The 21601-nt window shown below is 37.2% G+C and overlaps 1 protein-coding gene across 1 annotated transcript in view; it reads left to right on the top strand.

The window, feature by feature from the left end:
* The window catches only part of LOC133217319 (ubiquitin-conjugating enzyme E2 E2), a 208814-nt gene that overhangs the window by 1104 nt on the left and 186109 nt on the right, over positions 1-21601 (top strand). Inside the window, exons 2-3 of the mRNA XM_061362715.1 lie at positions 3537-3725; positions 11786-11836. Of these exons, the coding sequence (XP_061218699.1) occupies positions 3550-3725; positions 11786-11836 (227 nt within the window). The 5' untranslated portion in view covers positions 3537-3549. The remainder of the gene's footprint in view (positions 1-3536; positions 3726-11785; positions 11837-21601) is intronic.

Below are 21601 nucleotides of genomic sequence, written 5' to 3'. Positions count from 1 at the left end.
CCCTCGCACCCCACGATGCCACATGATGGGTCTCCCCGACTGGCGGGGGACATGGTGGGCCCGTGGTAGCCCGGGAATGCCATCCCGTCGCTCCTGTTTCCCCTCTCATAAACCGGGCTCCTCCTGCGTCCCTTCCCGTGATGTTCTGGTCCTTTTACCCTTTACGGTTCCTAATGAAGATGAAGTAAGGCGGCTGCTGCTGTTGCTGCTCTTGTGGACCCTTCTGAAACATTCAATTTATCTTGGCTTACAGAAAATTCAGCCTGCTTTAGAAAGACATCATCACTAGCTCTGCCACCCTTGGGACCCATCTGCACATTGCCAGCATCTCTCTGTCCCTGACTGCTATTTTTTAATTTGAGGAGGGGGAGTACTTGCAGTTGGGTTTTCTTGTTATAGTTTGTTTTGTTTTTCATCTGGAGGAGGCAGGGGAATGTGCCAGTAGATATGTAGGGCCAAAGCAGGATCCTTTTGGACACTCTTCACTTAGAACTGATAGTTGTAGTTACACTTGTAATCCATGTCTCTGCTGAATCATCTCACATTAGAGATTTTTAAGTCCCCTTTCACTCCTTCCTCTGTCCCCTCTGCTGATTTTTCTCGCTGCAACAGCAGGGAGGTTAGCAACCCCCGTCTGAATGTGGAATAGCCTGGCAGCTGGGGACATGGACATCGTGTGTCTTTCACTCCGTGTGACAGTTGCAAACACACTCATGACTGTCCAGATTCAAGGAGTAGCTTGTATTTTTCTCTGTCTTCCTGGCAGTGAAATGTTTTCCTCACAGCGTCATCCCCTCGGGTGATTTCTCCTCCACCCCCTTCCATCCCATCCTTTTATTTGTGTGTTTGTCCTTTAAGTTTGAAGTGTCTAGCTCCAGGCCCTTTACAACACACATTTACCATGACATTGGGCATCCCTTGAACTATGCAAAATTCCTAAAATCACAGATATTGTGAGGAGAGGGCATGGCAAGAACGGTGTGGGTGTCAGAGAGGGGAACAGGGAGAGAGGGGAAAGAAAACCAAGAAACTATCTAGACATCAAATGACACATTTAAGCATTTTCTTGTTGTAAATGCTGGCATTACATGTTACAGTAGTTATATGCTCTGGGCTACTGTTACACTGTTTGTCTGATGGATAGTAATCTGAACTTACAAAGTGAACATAGTTGTTTTTAGGTATTAGTAATATTTATAACCAAGATTATTCATGGTGGATGTCCTGTGCATGTATGCTTTATTAAATATGTTTTTAACTTTCTGGCCTGCAATGTTAAAACCTATGTACAATTGTGAAGAGAATTTTTCTCTTTAGAAATAGACGTACTGGGGAAAGATCAGAACTGAAATCTAGAGTAAATAAAGGCCATCAAAAGTGTTATTAAAAAATATGAGATTGTATTTTAGCTGTATGTAGAAGCAAGGAAAACAGGTGCTTGGTATCAAAATTGCATTATAGTTATTAAATGCATATTTTGACTTGTCAGAATAGGATACTTTTGTGTTTATTACCTCTAAATCTTCTATTGCTGTTATTAACAACCTGGTTATCAGGTTTTAAGATATCTGAACATTAACCTTTGTAAATATAAGAATTATAATGATGTAGGTGTACCAAAGGAAAAATCATTCTTTAAGAATGAACAGTTTTTTACTTTAATATTAGGATGCAAACTATGCATTATTCAAGTTACTTCAATGAGCAGACTAAGTGTTGTGTTTATAGGTATTTATATAAATTTATATACGAAAATAGATTTATAAAATATCATTTTTAATAATAAAATAAAAAATGTAGCTTAAGCTGATTAAGGGAAACACCACTTGATATTATTTGCTGTTTCTCTTAGAATTTGAGCATTTTGAAGGGATGCCATATATCCAGATCTCCTTTTCAGTTCAGCCTCATAAATTACACAAAAAAGATCTAATTCCTCCTGAATTTAGTTGGATTGTGTCAATAATGCCTGAAAAGGTTACTACTTCCACTCCATGGTGTGTACTGTTTATAGAATTAGATCCTGGAAAGGCTTTTGCAGAATAGGACTTAATTTATTTTTTGCATGCAGCTTTAACTAGAACACTTACAGCCTTTTAAAAAAGTGTCCTTTTCAACATAACCCTGCTGGCATTGATGTCACTTTACTTTTCCTTTGCTGTCTCTTCCCATAAGTATGTGCAGGGAGATGAACTTTGTTTAATCCACTGAATGAGCATGATTGAATCTGAGCCTGCAGTCTCATTATTCTCCCTTGAGAGAGTATTAAAACGTGTAATAGTCAGGGAGAATAGTTTTGTTGTTAATTGTGACAGTGTGTGTACATAGGTGAGAGGAAAAGCAAGTTGAAGTTCACAGCAATTTAAAACTCTGTGTGTGAAACAGCAAATTCTTGATTCAGACAGATTCGATCAGAAAACCACCCGGATATGTGGGGATTGTGTGGGTGTAAACAAGTAACATTTGGGCCTCTCTGCTTTGAAGGGGGTTCTTTTACTGAAATCTCTAGGGAGGATATATAAAATGAATATATAAACTATAGGTTTGGAGTCAAAGACCACCTGGTTTGGTTTGGGTTTCTTGTTTGTTTGTTGGGATTTTTGTTTTTTTTTGTAGTTTTCTAACAGTCATTGCCACCACATATGCTTAATTCAGTAAGAGTTTCTCGTGGGCTTCTGCCCTTCGTTAGAACAGTTTGAGAAGTCATGACAGCTGTAACAGCGGGCTTGTAATTCCTCGTCTGTTGGCATACTGTTACACTATTTCAAATGAAGGAAGAAATGAAAGTAGCAAACTATTATCAGAAGAATGCAAATAAAGCATTAACTTGACTTCTGAAATATACCAAGACATCTTGTCGCTGATGTTCTCTGACAACTTTGTTGCCTCGTGTTACCTGAACAGAATTTGTTAGGAAAAACTTTGTTCCATCCTCTCCAGCATGCTTACTGCTCCAGAAGTGCACAATTTTAGTAAGTACAGTCCTGTGTTAGTGCCTTTTGGTTCTGTGAATGTTTCCATTGAGCATGCCAAGATGTGGATTTTGTAATGTGGAAACCCACATTATAGACTTGGAATGAGCCCACAGATTTATTTCATATGGGATAACAGAGTGTCTTAAGACAGTAATAGCTCTCAGTTTTTAACAAACTATGCTAGATTTGAACCAGCAGCACAGTGATGAGGTAGGTAACTCATGACATTGCTGAGCAGTTGAAAAATAGCATTCATGTTGAATGGTATTATGCTTGCAGAATTGTGTTTCCTGCTTAACTACAATAACTCATGATTTTAATATATATATAAGGGTTTAATATTAATTTGGTATGGAGTTTAAAATGACCAACTCCTGAATTATTGTTAAGATGCTTATGGCAAAATGATTCAGTATTAAAATTAATGAAGTGCTGTAACACAAGCATTATGCATTAAGACAAAAACATGAATCTTGTGTTATTTCTCTAAGGCATGTAAAGAAATGCTATTGGACAGTTCCTTCTGAAAAATCTAACTTTTGTGGTTTGTTTTTTGTACAGTGCAGCATCTGCCATGTCTACGGAGGGGCAGAGAGTTGACGATAGTCCAAGCACTAGTGGAGGCAGCTCTGATGGAGATCAGCGTGAAGGCGTTCAGCAGGAACAAGAAAGGGAGCAAGTTCAACCCAAGAAAAAAGAGGGGAAAATATCAAGCAAAACAGCTGCTAAACTGTCAACTAGTGCTAAAAGGTACAGTGTTCTTTTTGTGTCTTTATTTTCCCTTCTCTTTCTTCAGCTATCAGATGTATGTATTGATTTAGTATATTAATTTTCGTATTGTTTCATTATAACATACTGTGTCAGTGTAAAAGCCTAATAACGCTGGTCACAATAATAAGACCTGTATGCATTTTTCCCTTCTTTGACAGATTGCCTCTTTCACATGGTTTTAATAGTAGCTTGCATGATAAAAGCTGACATTTTTTTATTGCTAGTAAAACTCAGACAGTTTTGTAGCCTTATAAAATGTATCTCTATATGTGTATGTATGACTGATGTTGAAACTTGTCAGTGTAACTTGCAGTTAATTAACCATAAACATTTCAGACAGTTCAGCAACTCAGCATGTTAGGACTACCGTAATACCTATTGCTGTAAAGTACTGTGTTTTCTTTCTCCAGATGGTCAGGTCAGAAATATTTGAGTGAGCAACAAATGCATGTTGGTTTCATTACTTTAAACTCTGATCTGTTTTAATACCCATTTATTTTCCTTCTCTTTTCTGCTTGAGAGGAAAGGTGGGTTAGTAGAATAGCTAATTAAATTACTCTGTGCTATCATGTCAATCTCCTGATAATGGCTGTCTAGCTTGGACCAGACAGAAGGAATTTACAACTTAATGTTGTATGTGTAGGGGTGTTAGTCTAGGCAACAGGATTCAAATGGGATTATAGTGACTGAAGTTAAAAAACACTTCCAAAATAATCCAACAAGAGACCAGTTCTGCAGATGATCCTGGTGCAGTATTCCCAGATCCTGTTTCTTTGCTAATTCAAGGTTGTGTAAACTACAAGAGAAACTATTGGTGTTGTGCTGCTATGGTGCTGTAGTAAAGAACAAGCATTGAGGCCCTATTACCATAATTTATAACATATGCATGTAGTAGAAGTTCATTAATATCAGCATATGAACATGTTTGTACATCTCTTCTGGATTCAAGTCTTTATCTTCAAGTCTTTAATCTGCCCTTTACCATTGACATACTCTTCTGAAATCTCTTCTGTCTTTCCAGTGAGGCACTGTCACGCTTTTCTTCTGCTGCAGACACCTTCCTTAGAGCTAGCCTTTCTTCTTTTTTTCCTCCCCAGTGAAATGCTCTCTGAGGACTCATTCCTACTATGACACTATTAGGAGATTACGTAGTCATATCACTTACAGAATAGCCAGGAAAGCTTGCCCATATTTTCTTTTATGACTAAAGGAAAAAACCCAAACCATAACAACTTTCACTTCAAACCCTGATGTAGTTAATCCTCACAGACGTTTAAAGTTTCTGTCCACCTTCTCTTTCAGTCTGTGTTCTGCTGTTGTTACTTTTTAAGTATTAGGAATATTGGACTAGTCATGACTTTAGAGGTCATAAAAATGAGTTTTTAACATCTTTAGTAAAGAGTCTGTGTTCTGAATTTTGTACAGTGCCTAATGTAATGATGCCACAATTCTGACATGGGCCTGTGGACAATATCCTATTAAAAAAATAATAATGATATGTCAGAAATTGGTCTATTAATCTTAGCTTTGTATCTTCAAAGCTTAGAGCTTTTTTCAACATGCTTTTCACAGCAATAAAATTACTTAAACCTTTTAAAGTTTAATCATATCTGCTTATGATTCTGCTAAAAGTAATTATGCTAGTTGCTGACATCAGTACGTCTGCCAGTTAGACTCTAAAGCCAGCTTCACATGTGTACTAATATTGAAGGAAAGCCTTTTATTATACATTTAAAATCTGAGATGATTTACAGGAGTTCTATAGATATGTGCATAATAAATACAATTTTTTCAAAAAAATCCCTCTGGAAAGATCACAGCAACATAGTTTTTGTAGTAACGGGGTTTTTATAGTATCATAGGTTGTTTTTGAGGGGGGTGTTTTGGTTTTTGGGGTGGGTTGTTTGGTTTTCTTTTTTTTCAGTATTTGGTAGTTTTTGACCTTGCTAGAATTGGGATTACGTTTCTATAAACATTCTTAACCTGGCCATGTTTTCATAGTGGAGGCTTTGTTTCTTTGCCTTTTAATTAAAACCAGTAATGTCTCAAGGAAAATCAGAAATTAAAGTAGAAGATAAAAAGGAGAGGAGTAACGTAAAGGAAGGAAAAATGGCACAGAGTGCTCAATTTGTGAGAAGTATTACAGAAACTACATATAAAATACCTTCATAATAATACTATTATTTTCTTCATTAGAAGTGAAAAATAGTGCAGGAATAAGGCTATACCCCCTCAATGGGAATGTTGTTCTTGACCAGATTAAAAAAAGTTCTCTTTAAAAAATATGAATAAATTGAAGTAATTCATCTGCCCTGTTTAAAAAAGACTGAATGTATGCTTAGCAACCTTTTCTAACTTTCGAATGCAGTGGGCTTGTATGGCATTACTGTAAAGTCACAATAATTGTCACTTAGGAGTTTCATTGTGCAATTCCTTTTAATAACTCCATTATAGTTAAAGGAGTCACCTCTGCTAAAATCAGTCAAAACACCAAACACCAGTGTACTGCAATTATGGCTTTGGTCAAGATTCCTTAATTCCTGTTTAGAGCACAGAACACCAGCAAATTATTATAGCACTGGAGCCACAGTCACAGGCTGCAGACTTAACCTGAGTTTGGAAGTTTTCTCACTTGGAAAGCTTTTTCATGCATATGGAACTGTAGTCACAGTATTTTTGTATTACATTATGATACCTCCTGTATATCTTGGATTAGAAGGAAGATTTGTGCATCTGTATTTGGAATACCTCTACTGTCTGTTTTGTTTGTACGTTTATGTAGTCAGACAGATATAAATAATTTTCAGTAGCATTAGGTTTTATAGAAAACAAGATTTAGCAGTATGCTGGCTTTTGCTTTTTGTGTATAAGTAAACTGCTACCATGTCTCATGTATGAATATACTACTCCCACAGCTTATTGCTTTCTAAAATGAGCTGATTATGGAGGCTACCTGAAATGATTTAAATCAATATCTGACTAAGATTTTTGTTTTGAAGGTACAGAGTGTCTTCTGTTAGCATTATTAACAGGTATCAAGCATTGCTAACAGATGGTATCAAGAGGGCAGAATGCCATCACACACCATCAGTCTCTGTTAATACTTTTAGGACTAGCTGCTATACAGGTGCAATAGCTTACAGCATATGTCAGGCACTGTACCGGTCCTTCGATTTTCCTCACCCAGAGGGCATCACCTTGAATAGCAACCTTTCTTGCCTAACATGTCAAGATTGAGAAACTTGCTTCATATCACAGTTACAGTTCAGACATGGAACTGAATTGCTGTCCTTGAAAACAGCAGGCATCTTGTTACCTCTTAAGTAGCAAATCTTAGCATGACCTTTGGATTGAGAGAAGTATAACCATTCTTGGCTGACATAGTAGCTCAACAAATAAATGTATTGTTTTCCTTGGCTTCTGAAGCTGATAGTTGAAAATCTGTATTGTGTCCAGTCAGTGAATTATTTTATAACCATCTGTGCCTACAGTGAATTGTGAACTTTGAAACTTTGGTTGTAATCTTTTCTTCATTGAAAGAAGTTACAACCTGAAGGAATAGCAAATAGGCAATGGGTTAAATTTGTCCAAAATGCAACAAAATAGAAATAAGTGCTTTCCCCCCCCCCCCCTTTTTCTTTTCTCCTCAGAGAAGTTTATCACAGCACTATTTTCAAGGAATCTGGGAATGATATTTAGCATGTTGAACATGACAGCAAAATATGGAGGCTTTTCCTTAAAAGAAATGTCCTTGTCATTTATTGTGCATCTAGTATGGAGGCGAGAATATTTCTTTTCCTCCAGCATGAATCTAACCATCTTTAGCCAAATTTTCTGCTCAGTCACAGTTTATATAATACTGCAATACATACCAGTAATTTAATTTCTTAGTATTTTCTCAATAGCATATTCTTTGGCATGGAGTATTGGTTCATGAGGCTTTAATGCATAGAGATGTGCATTTTGGAAACGTAGACATGGTAAAAAGAGCTTATTGTCATGTAGTCCTTTATTTTGCTTCTTTTCCTATTAATCATGTGGGGAAATCCTCTGCCACGTTCAGTTTTTTCTTACCTTTAAGAAAGCTTTACTGTTTCCTTCATGAAACAGCACACATTCCCCCTAGGCTTGGAACAGTAGTAACTACGTGTCTGTGAGAATTAATAATGTTTGAAATCCACAATGTACTTTGATGCTTCTGAATTTAGGGGTAGATTAACCTTTGCACTATTACTGGAAGGCAACTATGTTTGTTCTTTTCTGCTAGTAAAATGGAGGGGGAAATATTTTTATATCTGTATCTCTGTAAGAGAGATAGGGGTCAAATGGCTACTTTAAGATAAAGCAAAGAGTATGAGATCTGACATTGCAAATTAAATGTCCTGTGTGTACAGCCCAGGGCTTTGATTACTAGCAAGGGCTTCTCCCCCACTCCCCAATATATAGTAAACCAGTATGTCATCTGTTTAAATATAAACTGGATATGTATAATGATTTTAGTTTAGAGCCCTTTTTCCTCTCATATAGCTAAACACAGCAGTACTGAGGCAGAAAATCCAAAGAAAATGATGCCAGAAAGGACTCTGCAAAAAATGTTTTGTTGCCAGAGGCCACGTATTCTCATGGTGAACCCTCTGTGGCCAGCGAAGGAGATGAGGCACATCCTCTCCTGTGCCAGATTTGGAGGGCAACTCAATGAAACAAGTGCCAGAGCAGTGGAGTAACTCGTGCAGATAAAGACCAGCTTGCACACTGGAGGTCTCTTACCAGTGCAAGACTCTCTGGGATGCTGCCTGACGATTTAATTGTAACTTTGAATGCTGTGACATGTGAACAAGCTATTGCATGTCAGCTGCTCTGCAGAAACTGTTTATGAATGTGCTCTCAGCATGAATGCAAGGTAAATCAAGGTTGCAACAAAAAAGGTGTAAGGTGTATGCATTAATTTTAGTTCAGGATGCCGCAGAGTAACACGGACAGCTTGCTAAGGAGCAATTGATGGACAGTATCATATTAATATCTTGTTTGTACAAAAACAATCATGAATGAAACATCTCTTTATCTTAGCTGCTTGCAAAAGCAGTTAGGACTTTTGAACATAAATAGAAAGTATCATCGATTTTTATGGCTTGAAGCAGAAAAGTTTTGATTTATTTAGGTGGTCTTTAAGGTCCCTTCCAGCTCAAACCATTCTATGATTCTTGTTTGCTCAATCACAGCGGAAGCTTGATAAGGGGCTGTTTTAGTGCTCTTAGCGTTAGAAGTTAGAAATTCTGGATTGAACTGAACAGAGGGAGAAAAGGAAAGTCTCTGTACCCTTTTATTTTTTATTTATTTATTTTTTTTATTCCAGAGCAGAAGGAATGTGGGTTAGGATTTAGGAGGAGAATGTAAGATTTTTGATCTAGGACTCAAGTTGCACTTGTCAATCCATTCTTGATGTGTCTCAGACTTACTGTAATGCAATGAAATATTAACTGTCCTTACTACTGTATGTAAAGCAAAGGAATAATCCCTGACTCAATAGGAGTTTACTGCCATAATTCTGTAACTTCCCAGAAGGCAGAAAAAGCAACCCATAAACCACAAAACCTGAAGATTCCATGCTACCTAGGCTTTCCATGATTTGAATTTGTGATAGTAAATTTCAAAATCACAGTAGAAATTTGTCATACAGAGAATAAATATTTTATGCATCTCCCACACTTGTAAAATCTCTTTTCTGAAAGGTGTGAACTGTTCCGATTATTTAAATGGAGTAACTTTTTAAAAGCAACATGTTGATGTGCTTGAAAGTCACTAATCAGATTTTCCCTTTTAAAAAAGGTGGTGGATTTTCAGTGTTATTTTCAGCAAATATTGATTGAGCAGCCTGTGCCTGTATTTTTGCAAGAAAGGAATTATATTTATTGGGGAAATTATATTTACACTGTAGGTGTAAATATTTCAGTTGGTAGGAAAAAAACCAAATAAACATTGAGTTTCTCCCCGTTTACAGGGGTAACTAATGTGTGTGTATATAGGGTTGGGGTACACAGAGGTTAGCAGGAAAGCTAATCATCTGAAAGAATGTTTTTATCCTTTCAATGATATCATCTGCTCTGTTAAATTATTATTACCTCTAGCTACAAATCTTGCCCACATATGTCCTAATTATTTCAGAATGTGATTGATGCAGGATTGGAATTTCTGGTTCAGGCCAGTTCTTCTACTGCCTTTGGTTCATTTATTCATTATAGCCATAAAATCAACTCGGAGTGGCACGGGGGGGTTTGGTAGTGCTGTGAGACCCCTCAGCATGTAAGATTGTGTTTGGATTTTAACACTGTATAGAGGATTAAACTGCTCATTTTTATGTTATATGCCAATATACCTGGATATTTATTTTGATAAAACATTTTGTTTGCCTGTATTTATAAGCAAAATGAGTGGCAGTCATTTTTAACAGGCCTGAACTTTTTGTTTTCTGGTTTGAGCACATATCTTGGGAATTCGAGTAGTGTTATTATGCAGATTTTGTTTCTTAGTGTAGGGAATAACAGAAATAGCAATGTGCTCCCGTATGTGAAATCCTGTGAAGAAGGCAAGAAGAAAATACTGAGGGTGCATTGAATTGCTTTTTGTCCTCCTTCTAAATGTTTGTGGTTTTGCACTGAAGCAGCCTATAAAAAAGCCTTGGGCATAGTGTATAGGGAAGGTGGCTATCACAGTCCTGCTTATGGCATCATACTCTGGCAAGTACTTGGGAACTGTAAGCTAGAAGTTCCTTTGGGAACTCTATACCTACTCTGCACATTTAAATGTCTTCAGAGGGTGAGATACTGGCTCTTAAGCAGATGCTGTTATAAGGAAAAAGAGCCGGTATTGCTAGATGTGCCAGCGATCAGGATTTCAAGGACTTAGTGTGTCAGCATCAGCCTAGGAATATTCAGAAATCCTTAAGAAAGGAGTTGCTCTGCCTGAGGAAGAGCTCCAGCAGGATGCCTCTAATGAGTGCAGTACCTCAAAGATCTCTACTGGACCTGCTCAGCTTCATGTCTTCATCAGTGACCTGGAGGATATGGCAGAGCACATTTTACAGATGATAGCAAGTTAGGGGGAGCAGTTGGTACAAGCAGGGCTACTGCTCAGAAAGACCTCAGCAGGCGCCAAGAGAGGATTCATAAGCAACTCATGGAAATCAACAAGGACAAATGTAATATCACGCGCGTTGGATTTGGGAAGGACTAACCGCTGGTAACAGTACAGACTGGGGAGCAGCTCTGCTGAGAAGAATGTGAGGACCCTGGCAAGCTCACCGTGAGGCAGCAACAAAGGCTAACTGCCTCCTGGGATGTTTTAACAGGAGCACTGTCAATGAAGAGAGGAAAGTGATTTATCTCCCTTTACTCAGCTCTCATTAAACTGCATCTGGAATAGCATCTACCTGGTTTTGGGCACCCCAGTTCAAAGAAGGCATACATTGGAGCAAGTTCAGCAGCATGTCTGCAGTCTGACCACGGAGCTGGAGCATTTCCCTTTGAGGATTGGCTTTGGGGACACCTGATAGCAGCACCCTGATACCTAGAAAGGGGTTATGGAGGAGGCCCAGATGGGCTGTTTTTGGGAGGGTGAGAGATTTGGGCTTATTTTGCCCTGCCAATAGGAGATGCATTAAGAAACTAAATATTGTGGAGAGTAAGAGCTGTAAGACACGTAGACAGAGGGGAAATACAGAAGAAGAGTAATGAGACATTAGTTATTGTGTGAGCAAAGGAGCTGAGAACCTCGACCTATAGAAAAAGCGGGATTTTGTAGCTAGCTAGTCATGGCATAACTTGTCCCAGATTGGAGGATCATTTTTCAGAAAATACTTGATTTTTACTTCCACATTTACTTGAGCAGTTTCATGAAAACTTACAGCAGCAGCTTTCCATCAGAAATTGCAAAAATTACATTTTCTTATTATTGATTATTATATAAATGTTCATAAAGTTGAAAGACTTACAGCTTTATGAAAAATATAAAATAAATCCTGATTTTTATATTTTTCTTTTAAGGATTCAGAAAGAACTTGCAGAAATTACATTAGACCCTCCTCCGAACTGTAGGTGAGTTCACATGGATTTAATTAATTTGGAATATGGAAATGGATTATATGGAATTATAGAAATTACATAATTTGCTGGAATAAATTTTAGCTATTCCTTCATGCTGTTTACTTAGTAATTTTGGAAGATGATAGATACGATATTGTGATAGATAACATGTTTGCCTACATACAGGGAATTGATATGACATACTTCCTGGTAACAGAAGTGATGGTAAAAACTGATGAATCCTATGATGCATTAATAGATATGGGTAAAAATCAAATCACCCTCCATTTAAGGTATTCAATCAATAGCCTTTTTTCTGATTCTGTAAAGTCTAATCTCGGTGACAGTTGCTGCTATGTTTGATTCCTTTCTATAGTGAATTGTTAACACACTGTGAATATAATGGAGAAGGGAGTTTGTTGCAGGCACAAACTATTATTAATCTTCTGACTGTGCTTCTGGTAATCACCTATGATATTCAGTGGAAACTTCCTAAAGTAGAGCTTATTATGGCACAGCCTTTCTAATAATGAATGCGCACTTGTTTTGCTTTCGGTTTGTTTTGTGGTTTGTTGTGGTTTTTGTCTTTGTCAGGTGTGTTTACTTTTGATGTGTTTAAAATTTGCTCTGAAATGAGTAATGAGGTAGGCCTAGAAACCCTCGCTGCCTGGTGGCCGGGCAGCATACAGTTGTTTTTAGATGGCTGTCTCGTGCTTCTTATCTGTCAGCTTGACATATGGTCAGCGTTGGAGCTGGGCCAGGGCTGCACAGCACTGCTTAAAGGAGCCCCTGCCACTGCGTATCTCCCGGTGAGGGGCTGGGCTCGGTGCAGAAGAATAGCTTCTATTCAGATCTGCTAACCTATTTCAACTGATGTGGTTAGTAGGATTCATTCTATTAGTGCAGCAAAAAGAAAAATTGATAGAAATGGCTGATTGCATGCAGCTCTTATAATTAATCTCAGTAAGTTTCAGTATCGAATCAATGACAGTCAGCTTTACTGTTTTGGTCTCTTGGCAAAAGTATGTGTGAGAAGATATTCTAACCAGATTTGATGTGGTTGTGCTGGATCTCAAGATATAAGTCAAGTGGCTACGTACTAAAGTGCTGCATAGTGAAGTAGCCTTGCAGTAATAGTGTTCAAAGGGTATTTCAGTCAACTAGGATGAACAGTTCTTTTCTAGATAAAACATTTTAATAGCTAAGCTGTTCTGTCATACTTATGACTCTGTGTGAGTCTTCAATCACATCAAAGCTGTTTCAAATGGCAGATTTTACTTCAGTGTTGATGACTGATGCCTATTAGTGGATTGATTTGCTGAGATGAATATAAAACTTCTGTCTACTGTAGAATAATGCGTAAGTCTGTGAACGGAGTCTAAAGGCTTATAGTTTTTAGGGCAGTGTCGTTTGTTCTAGTTTTCTGAATCGTTCCCTTTATAAGAGAGCAGTTCTTTCAGTATACCAGATACGTTAGTTTGAATCCCTGTTGCTAGCAAGTGTAAAGTGAGAGTTGGCTGTCTTAGTGGAAAGCCCTTTGGTGACTCGCAATTTCGAAAATAAGAAGTGAGCTGGAGACTTCCTCTGCTGTTTTTGTTTGGTTTTGTTGTTTGTTTTTTTATTAATTATTTACGTTAATGATAAAATAACTATAAAGTGCACTGTGGGATGCTGTTCTGCAGAATCAAAAAATTACGTTGAACTTTGTGTGTCTGCTGCTTTAACACGGTTCTTAAGATGCAGAACTATTTCATGTTGTGATCTTGATAGATAACCATTAGTAACTTTACTATTAGCAAATGTTTTTATAGTAAATACGGAATCACTTCATTTAGCTTTATGCTCTGTTGCCATAGTCTAAACAGTGTTTTCATTTGAATGTCATCTATTTTTCTATTATGGTTAAATATTACAAAATAAATACATCGGCCAGACATGATTCTTCAGCATAATAAAGAAAGCCAAGCTTTTATAGTACAATGTCTCATATCCTAAAGTATTGATATGTCCTTTCCTTGGTTTAGTGAAATTTAGATCATTTTTATGAGTTGTTAGATTTTTCTAGTAACACCACCTCCATCATATTTCAAAGACTTCTTTACAGATGTAGCTACTTGAAATGGTTGTGATTCCAGCTTACCTTGAGTATGTGTCATCTTTTACATATAAAATAAATCATGATTGGGCAATGGGCATATGATAAATCTCAAAACTAATGTCACAGAAGATGTGAAGAAAGGTAGTAGTGTTCAAGAATACCGTCTAAGTAGTTATTTAGAAAGTTCTGATAAGCAGGATTTTGAGCTGAATTGGAACTTCGGTTGAATTTTGCAGGATGTGTTGCAAGACTTTTTGTTAACTACAGCAAGCCAGAGCTTTAGGTTTGTCTCATTCACGAAAAAACCCAAAATGGAACAGTAACTGTAGTACAGTAGCATCCTATAATGGCACTATAGGATACACAGTCAGTACAATCTCCAAGGGAGTTGCAGCTTTCACTTCTGCAGCAGCTGCAATCTTAACACTTCCCCTGCCTCATCCCCACTAAGAGAATAGGCTGTATAATCTTGTTTGTCTGGAAGACAAAAAAAGTCTTGCTCACACATGCCTTGTAATTGGCAGATTATCACTGCTGTGACTTGCAGCATATTTCCAAAACTGTGGAAAGCTGTGGATTTCAGAGTTCCTAAAAAAAATATCTGTAATGTTTGGCTTTAAAAGAAGATTTAATGTTATAAGACATTGGAGTTGCCTGCCTCCATAGATACTCATACTCTGTAGTTTGGGTTCTGGGCAAGTGCAGGAGTCCTCTTGACTCCACAAACTTTGGATCAATCCTCAGGACTGAGGAAGTATGATGTTCTAAGTCACAAAAAGTCCAACTGGGGGGCATGTGGGAGTTGATCGGTGTAATCGCTGCTATTTTTGGAGGAGGACATGTCATAAAAAAAGCCTGTTATACTTCATATTTAACAGGAAGAACTGGATGTATTTGGTATGTGTTGTGTCCCATCCCTCTGTCTCCCTCCCAGTTACTTTTTGATAGAGCTGAATTTACTGTCAAGGAGAGTCCTGAATGCTAAGTGGATACATTTGTATTGTCACATATCACTTCAGCATTGTGAAATTTTGTCAGGAGACAGTGTACTTAATTTGTAGGCATCTGCTACTCTTCTCTTTTTATCCTCATTGAAATACCAAAGCTTCATTGCTAGAAATGTTGCACATACTTCAACTCTGAGTAGTGCAGAGTATGCCTTTTTTCACTGGTGATGAACCCCTCATAAGTGTCATTTTCATATATCGACTTGCTGGAAGAGGAGAGTAGTCAGGAGTTCTTGTAGCTAAAATAATGCCTTTTCAAATTTTCACATTTGGAAATGTGTCTTGTCCAAGAGACTAGATTTCTTAGAATATTACTTCTATTGTCAGCACTGTATACTATTTCTCTTCTCATTGGCAAGAGAGCAACATCTCTGTGGCAACTTGTACCAATTGCTTACATGGGAAACTAATATTTGGAAAGTATTTAATGTATTTTTAGCTTCTTTCAATGTGAACTTAGCAGCTGGAAACAAGGAGAGCCAGCACAATGTGAATAGCAGCTCTCTGTGGACACCACTTGGAGTAACTGCTCAGAATTTTCTGATTAAGTCACTGTTGTTACCTATCTTCTTCATATTTTCTTCTAATATTCTAGCATATTTGCCACCATTCTTCTCTTTCCTGTGTATTTATTGCAATTCCTTTTGTTGTACGTTTTTTCCTCCCGTAGGAATAGGGATGGTGCTTGAGGCTCAGAAACGTACTTTAAAGGACTGTGCAGCTTAGTGGGTAAATTGACTGGCTCTCGTTTGAGAACAATCAGTTAAAACCCCTGCATGTAGTCTTATCTCTTCTATTAGTTTGGAATCATTACATTTAATTCCTTGTTTCTTATACTATCTAAAGAACTGATAAACAACCAACATCTTAGTATTTTGCTTGTGAAAACTAATCACACTCAAAAGACTTAAAACAGTTATTTTTGAGGTAATGTAGAGAAGAGCCAAGTGGAATGGCAAATTATTCAGCTTGGCTTAGGGAGAGAGGCCAGTGTGCCTGATGAATGCTTCTTGTGCCATTGACTGTATGGAGTCCAACATTCCTGTTCGATACTGCTCTGACTGTTTTTACTGAAACGTTGAATACAGGATCTTCACAACTCTAAGGGATTATGTGAATTCCATCAATTTAAGCTACTGTTCTTGGGGCCATATGTTTAAACTCTTGCTTAGTGCTACTTTAAAGCCAAGGAGATGGCACAAGTGCCAGGAGCAGAAAACAAATGTTAGGGCAATTTCATGGGAAGATCAGGAGGGGAAAGATTGTCAGCTTTGCTCTACAACGCAGAGAGATAGAAGTGTAGCTACCTAGAGCAGCAGGTGCAGCAAGTATCAAACATGCTGGTGGAGCCTACTTGAGTCTCCTTCCTTCCCTTTCACCTGAGGAACTTGTTAAGGAGGTCTTTCCCTCCTCCCTATGCAAACACACACACACTAGCACGTGGAAACTCACATAGCTTTCCAACATGAGTAGAGAGATGCCTTACAGTTTTTCAGATCATATGCTTACAACATCAGTTTGACTTGGGGGGGTGGGGGGGGTGTGTGTGAATAATTTTGGCTGTATGTGTTTGCTTAAAATATTTAAATAAATGTGAAAATATTTGGAGAAAGCAGTGAGCAATGCCTTTTCCCAAATGCAAAAACAATTATTCTTGCTGGAAGGACTCTGTTTTTAAAGCAATTTGCTCAACCTAAATTTGCTTCTCTTTTAGTTAATCTCCTTTGGTTTGCACAGATTGTTTACATAATGATTTTTGGTAACAATAAATGCTTCCTCAGTAACACTGAGTCTGCTTAGGAAGTATCCATTGTATATTTCACTACCTTTAGGTGGCTGTTGAGTTCTTTTCACTCTTGCACAGAATACACAGGCTCTGGCTAAAGAAAGGCTTAGTTCCATTTCTTCTGATAGGAATTTCATCTTGGGAGGACGTGGGTACAAAATTCAAATGGAAAAAACTCTCCAAGATCTAGCAGCTTATATTTTTATTTTAAAAGGAACTGTGATCAGTGGTTTTGATTGTTTCAGTTAGGGATGCATCAGTCTGTTGCCACAGGCACACAACTGTGATGCATATGATGCTAATGTGTGAGCGGGATGAAAACCGGAATAAGGAATGCTTTCTTTGAGTGTTTTTCCTCACAAACATTTCCAGCCTTCTTGGTGTGAATCTGGGCTCTCTTCCCATTACATTATGTTACCCATGGAGTTTACCTTCTGCCTGTATAGGTTTACTTTGATCTGATGTTTGTTTTTTATAACTTTCTAGGGAAAATGTGACACAAAAAATGTATTTAGCTTTGCCCAGCTAGGCCTCTTAAGAATTTACAGCAAACAGCAAAACTTAATCCAAAAGACACACATAGAGGTGGTTGACATGAATGTGCAGAATTCTGTTGTTTTAAAATCTGTGATGTATCAACATTTGAGGATGAGAATGAATGTAAAATGTATGAGGACTTATTGCAACTGCTTCATTTTTTAATTTTTATTCCCTTTCTGCTTCAAAGGCAAGAAATGCATCCCTAAAGCATGCACGTCAACTATCACACTGTGATTATATTCTGTATTAGCAACTATACTATATTTTATCACTTGGGTTAGATTGCATGTTGTTTATATAACCGGTGGGGTTTTTAGATTAGTTACCTTGGTACCTTGAGGTACCTCAGGGAAAAAGTTCATAATATCTATTTGATTCCATTTCTGCTTGCAGTGGTGGATGCTTTTAGGATTGATTACATGCAGCACTCCAAAGCTTCAGGGTGTATTGCTGGTGTTGGTGCCTAGAAACCTTAGCAACTTTCCTGAAGACTAGAAGGGAAGGAAAATAGGCACTAAAAGGAGCCTGCCACTGGCTGCTTGCCAGGACTGGCACCTTCACTCACTGATGATGAAGTAAAGAACTGGCTGACAACACCATTAATACTTCCCAGCATTACAGTACCTCCACATGATTTCTGTCACTTATCCCAGTTTTCAAATGGTGGCAACTTCTCTCCCAGGAGGAGAGTAAAAAGAGAAAATAGTATTAGAACTAAGTACTTCTGCGAGCAGTGTGGGAGCATACATTTGGGAGGTCAGGGGGATGCCAGAGCACATCGCATGGCAGAGCTAAAGCAGGGAAATGAGTGGAGATTGGGGCATAAGGACGGATTGTAATAATCACACATGCCTTGAAGCATAAAAGGGCAGAAAAGTGCCTGAAAGGACATGGAAAGGATCCATGATATTTGCAGTGTGCTTAGTGTAGAAGATTACTAAAGCTCTAGTTTAAATCGCAGGTGTGGGGAAGGTGGGGTGGCGGACTGTAACAAGGGTAAAAACAAACACTTTGATGCTTTTAGCATGGGGAATTATGAAATTTTCTTCCAGTGGTTTCATACTGAGCTGCAGCTGGTCTTTGTAAGTCAGCCTCCTAGCACAAGGAGAATCCTCAATGCTTTCAGCATCAGATTTTTTTATAATGTAAAACTGACAAAATATATGCTTGTTTTTGTAATCTGTTTAATACAGCCCTCACAAAATGCCAGAAAAACACTCTCCCCAAAAAAAAACCTTAAAAGTGTGTTAAATAAACAGTCCTTTCTTGCCAGCAAGGGAAACGTAACCATGCTGACTGAGACTTTGCATCATTGTTGGGAGAATTTGCAAAGAAATATCTAAATGTGTAGCTCTTAAATTTAGTTCTCCATTTCTGTGGGTTTTTTTTCCTATTCTTTTTCTAAATGTAGACTAGTGTCTTGTATATAAAACTGCATATGGACCAGTTTCTTTACAGAAATTTGATAGAGCACAGTTATTTGAAAGTATGACTATAGTAGGTACTATTGCACTGAACAAGCAGTGGCTGCCATTTTATGATAATCATCTAACAAACATGCTTTTATTAGCAACTCATCGCTGTTAGTAAGTTACTAATTATTGAATAACTGGAGAAAATAGTAGCTGCTTTGTTGGTTGAGACTGACAGCATTACTGATAATGAAATGTTTGTTCCCTTAAATGGCACAATCTCAGAAGTGTCTAATGCTGTTTGTCTTCAGCACACCCATATTTGATCAGAATTTGAACTCTGATCTTCTATGTAATACTTAAAATTTGTTTCCTTTTTAAGAAACTTTAAAAAAGCATCTGACAAATTCATGTTATTTCCAGAATGCCATTGTGTACCTCGTGTTCCTTCCAAAATAAAAATAGTGGTTTTGTGTCTCTTTGGAAATTTATTAGAAACCCCCAATCTTTCTCAGTTCCAGTACCACAATTCTGCATCTTTTTAACAGCTGTTAACTTTATTCTTTTAGATTTCTTCCCTCCATTCTTGTTGCTGCTTTCATTTTGTTTTTACATAAATATGACAGTCTAAGGCAATGTTCTAATTTTTTATTCTTCGTATACGCAGAATGTGCACAGATTTACAGTTAATAGTCAGCATTTAATGAAATTGTTTTCCAGAATCTCCTGGCAGAAAAGCTGCAGTTCAAGACTAAAAAGTCATGAGCTACTAACAGAGCATGGCTTACCGTGTTTCAGAAACAAACTATGAAATTGACCTGGGTGCTGCTTTCTTGGTGTGCAATAAAACTTATTTATGCTGTAGTTACACATTTGCAGCTTTGTTACAAGCTTTTGGGGGTATCTAATTGGCTGCAGCTTTGAATTGTATCATAAACATGATTCTAATATGTTGCTAATTACAATTAAGATATCTACTTGAAATAAAATTGTTTTCATTTTTCACCGACAATTTATTTTTTCACTTATTTACATGCTTTTAATTTTTTTATTTTAACAGTTCTTGCAGCACTTTAATTTATTTTTGTTTCAAAGCTGTGGAATTGGATTAAACAGGGTTTTTTTAAATACTTCCATGTTGCTTGGAAAGGAGCCAGTTACTGTGTATCAGCTTAATAGAAACCATGCCTAGCAGTGCCTCACATATGGCAGCTCGTGTTTGTGTGGCAAGACATTATGTATTTTAAATATTAACTTTTATATGATAGTCAAATTTATGCCAAAATCTGAAGTTTCCTCTGATTAATGTTAACAAAAATAGAGAGCCAACTGTTTCGGGGTTTTAGGAGAAATATGTAATTAAATACATAATTTACTGTCTGTTCCACACAAAGGCCATATTTATGTGGCCTTTATTAACTTGAGATGCATACTGTGCCTAGAGAAGTCTATAGGTGAGTGATAATATGCTTCCTTGACACTTTTAGCCTTTTAATGTTGTAAAGGTTGTGGAGGCCAAGATGGTGACTCTGTAGCTAAGACTGAAATGTAAAGGTTTGTGCTTAATTTAGGAGATTCAATTATATTTGAAGAGTAAATGGTACACAGTTCCATCACTTATTCTTTGAGTAACACGTGACACAGCTATCAAAGCTTAAATTTCTCAAGGCTTTTTTTTGGGGGGGGTGTTATTATTTATTTTAAGTTATTATAATTTTAATTATTATTTAAAACTTAGTATAACTTTTATGAAATTCAGAGATTTTAAAGGCATTTCTTCTGGATTGTCTGGCTGTAGACAGTCTTTTATATAAAATTCAACAGTGACTTATGATGGAATTTCTTTCTCAGAAAATGATGTTGTTCAGTGGGGAAATAATGAATAATTTAATTCTTCCAAAAAGATTGCCTCCTTTTAGGTTATTGGTGGAGGAAGCCTTTTTATTTCTGCATATTAGCTGATGTTTCATTTAACTTTTTTGTTTGGGAGGTGTTGACAGTAATCACCACTGAAAATATGCATCATAAATCTAACGGATATTATTATCCTTCTTATAACTTCAGAATTGCTGAAGGAAATTCTTTTCTTTCTATGACTCTAGTGAAGTATCTTCTGCATCAATCACAATTATACGGGTAATGCATATAAACCCATTGTAACAAATTGGATTTATTTTACATTTTAAGGTGTTCTAATACTCAAATGGCAAATAAATGTTTTATTACCCTAGTTTATGATTAGTCTGTTTATACATAAGAAGGCAGTCTTTAGGACTTCATATGCCAGAGCTAAATAGGTTTATTTTATTTATGTTTCTGTAGATAATTGCAATACACTTAGTATGATGTCAACTGTATGGTCATTTAATGGATCACATAGATGTGATCCAGAGAATTTAAAAATGCTGTACAGTCTCACTACTTGGTGTCTTAGGTAGCCTAAAGAGGATAAATACATGTATTGCTTATAAATTTAAGTATGTCATAACCCTTCAAAAGAGAATGGATGGAATGTAATGTATTTCGTTTTCAGACAAGTTTATGACTGAAAAATTAGATGTCTGCTTCACATGCAGTTTCAGATTTGTTGAGATAAATAATTGATTGTTAAGCTCGTAGCCGTGGCATTTAGCTTTGCAAATCAGGGATAAAAGGGAAGTTTCAAATTTGGGGCTTCCAAACAGTGTGTGTTCAAAGGAAAACTAGCAGCAGAACCACCATGGTAAATGCAGTGCTACCTTTTGCAGTAGCATAAAGTAAACATGGATGGGATTTGTTAAATGTTCTGGGTTAAACTGTTGGGGTTAACTGGGCTTGAAGGTTGCACATGAATTTTGACTGAATATTTAGCATGAGAATGGACCATTCCCATTATTTCAGATTTTGTTGAATAGCTTGAAAAGAAGGGCGTTCTTGTCTGGACTTTGTGTGGAA

This window comes from Neopsephotus bourkii, unplaced genomic scaffold (genome assembly GCF_033783945.1).
Source record: "Neopsephotus bourkii isolate Nb327-2 ecotype Australia unplaced genomic scaffold, CSIRO-AGI_Nbou_v1 NB_1132, whole genome shotgun sequence".
Classification (NCBI taxonomy): domain Eukaryota; kingdom Metazoa; phylum Chordata; class Aves; order Psittaciformes; family Psittacidae; genus Neopsephotus; species Neopsephotus bourkii.
This window is presented reverse-complemented; position numbering and strand designations above follow the sequence as displayed.